Source organism: Vicia villosa, unplaced genomic scaffold (genome assembly GCF_029867415.1).
Source record: "Vicia villosa cultivar HV-30 ecotype Madison, WI unplaced genomic scaffold, Vvil1.0 ctg.004731F_1_1, whole genome shotgun sequence".
NCBI classification, from domain to species: domain Eukaryota; kingdom Viridiplantae; phylum Streptophyta; class Magnoliopsida; order Fabales; family Fabaceae; genus Vicia; species Vicia villosa.
Genome location: NW_026706499.1, coordinates 98,445 through 108,135, shown reverse-complemented (window position 1 = coordinate 108,135; position 9,691 = coordinate 98,445). Strand labels below are relative to the sequence as shown.

General features: G+C 35.2%; 1 protein-coding gene across 1 annotated transcript; it reads right to left on the bottom strand.

Annotated features, from left to right (window-relative positions):
• Nucleotides 1-5,522: 5,522 nt before the first annotated feature.
• Nucleotides 5,523-7,058, bottom strand: LOC131642261 (cyanidin 3-O-galactoside 2''-O-xylosyltransferase FGGT1-like). The gene has a single exon (XM_058912538.1). It carries the CDS (start codon nt 7,038-7,040, stop codon nt 5,652-5,654), a length of 1,389 nt encoding a protein of 462 aa, XP_058768521.1. The 5' UTR covers nt 7,041-7,058; the 3' UTR covers nt 5,523-5,651.
• Between the last annotated feature and the right edge of the window lie 2,633 nt (nt 7,059-9,691).

Here is a 9,691-nt window from a genome sequence, read left to right as displayed (position 1 = left end):
GTTGTAACACCCCATAAAATTCTTTATTTAATTTAATTAATTTTGGATTAAATATTAGAATTATTTGAGTTAACTGAGAATAATGGAAATAATGAGGCTAATGGGCCAGGGTCGCGTGTAGTAGAAGGGGGGGTGTCAGTGGTGAAGCCCATTACTAATGATAAGCTTATTTTCATAAAACAGAAGGAGTTGTGGAATAGAGAGAATTACAGCGTTTGGGAAAAGAAGTCTGAACGTGAAAAGAGGAGAAGAGCGAAGAAGAGCGAAGAATCAACCTTCAGGTAAGGGGGGACTCTTCCGTTTATCTTCTATTATGGAATTATAGGTAGTATGATAGAATTTGATCGTGTTATTCGGATCAATTGGGTTATGCTTAGGTTGTAGAAATGTTAGGTTTTTGGGGGAATTGATTTATAATGAATTGTATTGATCGTGTGTGGTGATAATTGGATGGTTGAATGTATTATAAATGTGTTATAATATGTGTTATTTCACTGTATGCGAAATCTGGTTGGAGTGAGTTTGGTTTGGTAGTGATTCAGTGAAAGAGGGATGAAATCGCAGGCTGTTTTCTGCTATTCGGAGCGCTGGAAATCGCCAGTTCGCGCCGCGTCCAGGAGTTGGCGCCGCGAACTGCTTGGCAGAAGGCCAGGAAGTTTTTGTTGTGCTCAGTACGCGCCGCGAGAGTATGGCCACGCCGCGAAGGCGTAGTTTCTTCTCGTTCCGCGCCGCGAAACCTTGGTTACGCCGCGAAGGCGTTGTTCCGATTCGTTCCGCGCCGCGAATGTGTGTGGCGCCGCGTGCTGTTAGTCGTTGCGACAGGTCGTTTTAAAAAGTTTAAAAATGTGTAACTTTTAAACCGTAAGCCGGATTTTGGTGCCGTTTCGAGTACAGTGAAGCTAATCAAATAATTTATATACTCAAATGGTGTTTTGAGTTGTGGCTTGAATATTTTTTTAAAACACTCGATCTTATTTGTTGTGGTGGGATATGCTTATAGGTTCACTAATGAATGTCTTACCTGTATGATGACGTGGTTATAACTGGTGTTTATTATACATGTATTGTTGGTATGAAATATGTGTTTTATTGATGATTATGACATTGATCGATGTATGTGGGTGATGAGCATGTTATGGTTGATGCATGCATTCATAATCATTTGGTGGCTGGTCCTTGACGATGGTGGATCAGTGGTAGCTAATTCCCATTGTGTGGAATTAGTGAGTGGGTGTTACCGTATCCTTGACGATGGTGGGTCGGTGAGTTGGGTTATCCCAGATTTTGGTACCACATGCATGTAGTTGCATTGCATTAGGTTGTTTTGCTATTATAACATGAATGGAAGATTGTCCAATGTTATAATATGTGTTAATTTGGTTGTTTGCTTGCTGATTGTATGGTTTGAATCTGATCATAACTGTGATTGGGTGAATGGCATGTGAAATGATATTTTATTATCTATATCTTATAACATTAGTTAAATGTGAATGAGACTCACCCTTACTGTTGTTATTTTTCAGATTGAGGAGTAGCTCTCGTACTTGGTGAGGATTAGCTCGTCAAGTAGTTCGTTAGAGTCAGTTGGGTCCGTGTCATGCTCTGGTCGTGTAACACTGGGGGCGTCGTTTAGAGTTACTTGTTAAACTTTTATTTTGGATGGATTTTATGTTAACGTCTTAAGTTTGTGACTTGGCTGTTTGTTATTCAGATGTTAAAGATAATTCCGCTGTGTTAAACATGATGATCTGAATAAATTTGGTTGACGTTCTCTTTTATGGCATGACATGAGTACTATTGTTTAATTATTTGGAAGTTGTAATGCCCTTTTCATGTTTACTCTGATTATTATTTATTATTTATTATTTATGCGGGGTATTAGAAGGGTGTTACACACCACAATTGAATGGGTTAGCCGAAAGAATGAATATAACTTTGGTGGAAAGGGTGAGATGTTTACTTTCTCAATCAAAGTTGCCGAAATACTTTTAGGGAGAAACATTGAGCACGAGTGTACATCTTTTAAACCTCACTCCAGGTGTTCCATTGAAGTTTGATGTTCCAAATCATGTTTGGAGTGGTAAAGATGTTTTTTACAACAATCTTCAGGTATTTGGGTGCAAGGATTATGTGCATATTCCGAAGGATGAGAGATCGAAATTGGATGTGAAGTTGAAGAAATGTGTGTTTGTTGGGTATGGACTTGATGAGTTTGGGTATCGATTCTTTGATTCGGTTAAATGGAAGCTTATTCGTAGTCGTGATGTTGTATTCATGGAGGATTATACCATTGAGGATATCGACAAAGTTGAGAATAAAGATTTGATTTTTGAAGATGAAGAAAGGATTGATATGGACTCAACTACTATTGCTCCTACCCCTATCACTTTTGAAGATATTCCAATTGAAAATCAAGGTATGGATTTGAATGTTGATAATGTTTTAAATCCTAATGATATTGTTGATGTAGGTGCTACAAAAGACATTGTTGAAAATGAGGTTGATCAAGAGGTTGAAATTATTGAGCAACCGATTGCTTCTAATGAGTTGAGGCGGTCTACTCGTAATAAAAGGCCTTTCATTCGATACCCCTCGAATGAGTATGTTTTTCTTACTGATGGTGGAGAACCCGGAAGCTTTAAAGAAGTTTTGGAGGATGAGAATAAAAAGGAGTGGATGGATGCCATGGAGGATGAAATGCAATCCCTTCGTGAGAATAATACTTTTGAGTTAGTGAAGTTGCCAAAGGGTAACAGAGCATTGAATAATAGATGGGTTTATCGAATTAGGCAAGATGAGTGTACTTCTCAAAGAAGATTCAAGGCTCATTTGGTGGTAAAAGGTTTTAAACAACGGGAAGGTGTTGATTTTGGCGAGATTTTTGCTCCGGCTGTTAAGATGCAATCTATTCGAATGGTTCTTGGGCTAGCTGCTAGTTTTGATTTGGAAGTAGAGCAAATGGACGTGAAGACGACTTTCCTTCACGGTAATCTACATCAAGAAATTTACATAGAGAAACCAGATGGATTCCTAGAAAAGGGCAAAAAAACTATGTTTGCAAATTGGTAAAAAGTCTTTATGGTTTGAAACAAGCACCTCGCCAATGGTATCAAAAGTTCAACTCGGTGATGATTGAACATGGGTACAAGATGACCAAGGCCGATCATTGTGTGTTTTTCTGGAATTTCTTCGAAGGTAATTTTCTTATTCTCTTGCTTTATGTGGATGATATGCTAATTATTGGAAAAAATATTTCAAGAATTAAAGAGTAGAAGAACACTTTGAGTGAATCTTTTGCTATGAAGGATTTAAGGGAGGCTACGAAAATTCTTGGTATTGAAATTGTTCGAGATCGAAATGAGAGGAAGTTGTACTTGTCGCAAGAAAAGTATGTGGAGAAATTCCTTCGGCGTTTTAGTATGGATAAGGCTAAAGCAGTGAGCATTCTACTTGCTTCTCATTTCAAGCTTAGTCATAAACTATGTCCATCTACGGATGAAGAAAAGTTGAGTATGAAGAATATTCCATACTCATCGACTGTTGGTAGTTTGATGTATGCTATGGTTTGTACAAGACCCGATATTGCTCATGCCGTGGGAATGGTGGGTCGTTATCTTTCAAATCTGGGAAAAGATCATTGGGAGGTCGTGAAGTGGGTGATGAGATATTTGCGTGGCACTTTGAATTTGAGACTAATTTTGGGATACAAGAAGCCTATGTTGGTTGGATATACAGATTCGGATTTGGCCGGAAGCTTGGATGATCGAAAATCTACTTCGGGATATATGGTGACTTTTTTTGAGGGAGACATGGCTTGGCAATCAAAATTGCAAAAGTGTGTTGCACTCTCTACTATCGAAGCCGAGTTTGTAGCCGTCGTGGAAGCGTCAAAAGAGTTGTTATGGTTGAGGAAATTTGCAATGTGAAACAAGAAAAGTATGTCTTGTTTTGTGATAACCAAAGTGCCATTCACTTATCAAAGAATTCCTCCTTTCACTTGAGGTCGAAGCATATTGATATTCGTTATCATTGGATTCGTGATGCATTAGATTCTAAGTTTATGGAGCTTGAGAAGATACACACCAATGACAATGGTTCGGGTATGTTGACGAAGGTGTTTCCTAGGGGAAAGTTTGACTTTTTTCGCACGGTAACAAAATTGGTGTTGCCCTCTAACAAGTCGGTTAGGGGAGTTTGTTGGGCTTTTCCCTCCTATTTGGAAAGGTCCAATTAGATATGGGTTAGTGACCCATGTGTGTAAGCCTTTGTTACCACCCAACAAAGAGGATTAGGTTATTCATTCATTAAGTGAGAGAAACAATAAGAAAAGTTAGAGAGAAAACACTATTCCCACATCCCCTTTTTCTGCACAAATCAATTCCATAAAATCAAAACTTGTGCAAAATCCAATGGTCGGATTGTCCTAAAATTTTGACACAACGTTCATGACTTATAAGAGCACATTTTAAACGGTGGTGATTGGATTTAGAGCTTTCTAAGTCGGTCTGTTGAGTCCATCTTTGAGGTCATAATTTTTTGGTGTTTTTGGGTTGTTTTGTCTCTCTTGATTTTTGTTGTATTCCAAGATGATTGCAAATCTTGATGCTGTTGATGTATACCTCTAACCATTGTTAGAGAGAACCTTGTTTGTACGCATTGTTGATTATGGTGGAGATTTTAAGTACTCTAGAGTCCTGTGGTTTTTTGCTTCTAGTTAATGGAGGTTTTTCCACGATAAAATTGTGTTGTGTTGTTTGATGTGTTTTTGTTGATTATCATTGCTTGTGATATTTGAGAGAGTTTATCTTGTACAATTTTTTCGTTGCGTTTGTGATTTTCTCCCAACAAAAATGTAGCGTGGTTTTGAAAATCCAAAAAATATCGTTGATGGAAATTGAACCCATGACTAATGACTAATTTCACATGAGAGAAAATGTAGCCCACTTTCCATACTACCCTTCCTTACTCCAACCTCCAAACCGAGGTAAAACCTCCGATGTAAAATTACTTATAGATTAATAATTAAGTTGATTTTAAAACTAGTTACTTTTACAAGGAGAGTTGCTACAATATTTTATATTGGAGGTGCAAGACTTAAACATGGAAATTTAATACAAAGAAAGACCCTTTTCTTTATGAGTTTAATGATAGTGCACTGTCAGTGTAAAGAAGTATTACACAGACATCCAATCAGATTATTTTAAAGTGCCAAATCATTTCAATATTTTAAAATTTAAAAGCTGACTTGGTAAGATACATGGTTGTCATTGGTTGACAGTGTAAAAATAATTTACACTGTCAGTGCACATCCCCTTTTCTCTTTCTTTAGAGTTTAATGATAGTGCACTGTCAGTGTAAAGAAGTATCCCACTTACTGCATCTTCGCCTGTATTAAATTTCCAATATTCATAGAAAGACATTATTCATTATGTTCTTTGATTTCCAATATTGAGTCATGCTATTTCAGTTTACTTTTAAATAAAACTATCTATCAATTCCATGACAGAGTAAACAATATTCTAATTCCAATTCAACAACAATGGTATCACAATCTCTTGCATTCTCAAATCACAATTCACACTTTTTTATTGAAACCATAATAGTTATACAACAATAAATTAGTTAGATACATTTTCTTAGTATATATCAAATCACATAACTAATTCTTGAAGCTTTTCACAGAAACCATCAACACACGATGACTCAAAATCATAACTTAATAAGAGCTTCCTCATTTTAGCATGATTAGTCCTAACTTCTATACCAATCTCATTCTCATCATCCATCACAACTTTCACAGCTTCACAAATACTTTCCTTTCTAAACAATCCATCTTCTTCACCCTTCTCCACTTCAACTCCAACCTTCAAATCCCTACTCATAATCCTTGCATTAATGATATGATCACTGTCTAAATGCGGCATCAACACTATCTGACAGCTATTTATTAGCCCTTCCGTCAACGAACCCGCGCCACAATGTGTTACAAAACAACCAACAGAAGCATGTTCCAGAATCAATTGTTGCTGTATCCATCCACTATGAACAATCCCTTTCTCCTTCACTCTTTCCTTAAACCCTTCCGGAAAAGCATCTTCGATTGTATCAAAACCGATAGGAGGTTTAAGAATTGCCAGAAAAGGAAAACCTGTTAACTCAAGTCCTAACAGCAGTTCATGAAACTGATATTCTGATAATTTCCATTCACTTCCAAGTGCACAGTAAACTATTGAACCATCCTTGAATCCATCAAGCCAAGAACCCCATTTTTCATCTAAAACAGTTTTCGGTGGTTCAGGTAAAACCGGTCCTGAAAGAAAAACAGGTTTACCAAACTCTTGTTCAAGGTAATCAATATAAGGCCCTTCAATTTCTCTACACCCTTTGAACCCAATTGCATCAGTGAACCTTAAACCATTATAAAGCCTATCATAGAAAAGAACCCCACTTCCAAATTCAAAATTTCTTTTTAAAGCAAGGAACTTTGCTTCATGAGAATAAAGATTGAAAGATGAAGTATTAGGGTTAGGGTACCCTTTTGGTGGTTTTATAAGATCAAATTCAGTCAAGTTTATACCCTTACTCATCCTTGATGGAGAAGTAGTATAAGAAAGTGTTGCTGGATTAACAATAAAGTATTGAAAAGATTTGATTTTCAAACGTTGGGTTATTTTCGGTAGCCAAAAAGTGAAATCAAAGAAAACAATATTAGGGTTTAGTTGAGTGAGGAGAAGTTCAACTTGGTTCTGTGTTTGGTCCATAGCTGTCATGATGAGTGGACCTAAAGCTAAGGAAACATCAGAAGTTGTTTCAGCACCAAAGGGGAGGCCATCAACGTGAGGAACATTGAGAGGGAAGAAAGTGATGAGGTTTGGGTAGAGATTGAATTGTTCTAACTTTGTTTGTGTTTTCTTGGGAATCAAGAATGAGATTTTGTGTCCCCTTTTTGCTAATTTGTTTGATAGATGAAGATATGGAGTTAGGTGTCCCATTGCAAACCATGGAAACATTGCTATGTGCAAAGAAGAAGCTTGATCCATGTCTTCTTCTATGTTGAAACACCTATTTGCAATTTATATGCTTAAGATATATATATATATATATATATATATATATATATATATATATATATATATATATATATATATATATATATATATATATATATATATATATATATATATATATTTGTGTCTCTTTCATCTTTTGGTAGCTTTAATTAAAATAATAAACAACAGTGTGTGCATGTTCCATGGTTGAATATTTTACACCAATGATTATATGTATAATTTTATTTTTATCTTTCTCTTCTTTTTCTGGATTATTGTGTTACTTTTGGATTATTGTTTTATTTGTATATGATGACTCTCATAATTGTTATTTTTTATGTTTCCTTTTAGACTTTATTTGGAAGATTGGAGAGAAAAGTTTAAAAAAATGAGTAAGTGTAAAATAATAGAGAAATTTAGATGAGAAGGGTTTTGGAAAATTAATTTTTATTCAAAAATCATAATTTTTTAATTCGAAGAAGTAAAAGATTATATTGGAGAAAATTTGAATTTTTGAAGGGCTTAAACAAATTATTAAAATGTAATTTTTGTTGTTGTAGTTTTTAAAAATTAAAAATATGTTAATGATAATATACTACTATTTATCATTTTATATAAAATATTTTTTTCCAAAAGAATTAAACATTTATTTAAACATTGGATGAAAAAAAATGTAACTATGTAAACGGAACATTGGATGAAAAAAATGTAACTAGGTAAACATGAAAATAAGAAGGATACGTAAGAAAAGTAGAATATTTAAAATAAAATAAATTAAATACAGTCAAGATTAGTAAGGTGGATGGTGTTTGGCTTGTCATTTTTTAGTCTTTATGGTTGTTAAGGAATAGGGTGTGTTTTAAACTGTATACAGTTTAGAACATAAAGATTTTGGTATGGAGGTGTTTTTTTTTTTGCAAAATTACCCATCTCAATTATTCCTTCTATGAATTTTGCAAAGATTCTATTTCTTTTTTCTCGTAATAATTGGTAGGTAATTTTTTCTCTTTTGTCGGATGTTACCCGTTTTATCATCGTGTAAAAAGGTTGAGAATTCTTAGTTCTTCTTTTTATTAAATTTTTTCTTAAAAAAAATCTAAATAACAAATTTTTTTAAAAACATAATTTTAACATTTTAAAATAAAAACGAGAATAATTATTTTAATTTTAATAAAATTATAATAAGACATCGCTCATTCTCTTCTCTTCCCTTTCTTCCAAATTTAGATTTAACAAAACGTATTAAAAATAAACAATCTTTTGAGTACAGTTCAAATTTTTTTATTATATAATTAGTCGTGTAAATATTAAATGTTATGCACAATATTCATTTTTTTAAATATTTGCTTCTTCTTTGTTTTGAAGTGAACAAGTCCAAGTCCAATTTGTATTCATTTTTTAAATTGAATGATTCATCATTAAAATAATAAGATTAAAATAATACTAAAAGGACCATTAGTGACCGATTCTAAAAGTTAATATTTGTGTCTCTTTCATCTCTGGTTGCTTTACTTAAAATAGTAAATAATGCGTTGCATGTTCTTGCATAATTGAATATTTTACACAAATGATTATTTAGTAATATTTTTTCCTTTCACGTTTCTTTGGAGATTATTATATTAATTGTATACAATTAAAACTTTTAAAATGGACTATCCGGCCTATTTAGAGTCGGTCCTGATGGGTTTGGACTTTTTAGAGTTGGGCCAAAAGAGTCCTATTGTAATATCGGCCACAAAATTACTACCTGAGAAAAAGAAATTATATAAAAATTTATAATTAACATTTAGAAACACCTATTTTGACATCCGGTAATCGAAATCGAAACGACGGATCTATATAAAAAAACCGGAAATAACAAATTTCATTATTTTTAGGGAAACGATACAACGAAAACAACTGATTAAAGAAAACCTAATAAAATGCCTAATGTCTTCCATCGCCAAGATAACCATCTGTTCCGCACGAAGATCTTGTTACCGGACGTCGAGCGCGCTCGTTGACGCCGCCGTGAAGCCTAGCACCACCCCTACCCCTTTGTGCTTCTTGCTGTGACTGTGTAGGTGGATCTGGTAGTGTGTTGTGCTGCTGGTCGCTGTCTATGAATTCGTCAACGCCACCATAATTTCCCGGAAACCGACTGTCGTAAAGTCGGTTACCAAAGCCCTCAAAAGTGTTAAATGGTGGTGGGGGAGTAGGTTGGGATACAACTTCCGGTACGTAGCACCCAGCGGCACTAGAACTACCTTGATAAAATCCAAATTGGTTCGACGGTGTTGCATAGCCAAATGGGGTGCCACAGTGAGATGATTCAGCATATGGACCATCGTCGGGACTTAGATGGAGGCTTGACGAACCGGTCTCAATGTTTTGGCCGAACAACCTTGGGGACCCTGTGTACACTGCAAAGCCAAGTGATTGTGAATGGGCCTGGTATTGGCTAGCGGACTGGTGTTGGTTTTCAGCTTCCTGGAAAGGTTGAGACTGTGTTTGGAAGAGATTTTTTTGGCGGTAGTTGCCGTTGGAACGGAACGGAGTCTGGAACAGATTTTGTTGAGGGTGGGTGTACTGATATTGTTCTTGTTCTCGTTGTTGTTGTTGTTGTTGTAGTTGTTGTCGTCGTTGTTGTTGTTGTTGTAGTT

What these genes read in the sequence shown, in the direction of transcription:
- LOC131642261 (XM_058912538.1), bottom strand. Translation starts at nt 7,040, where the DNA reads ATGGATCAAGCTTCTTCTTTGCACATAGCAATGTTTCCATGGTTTGCA.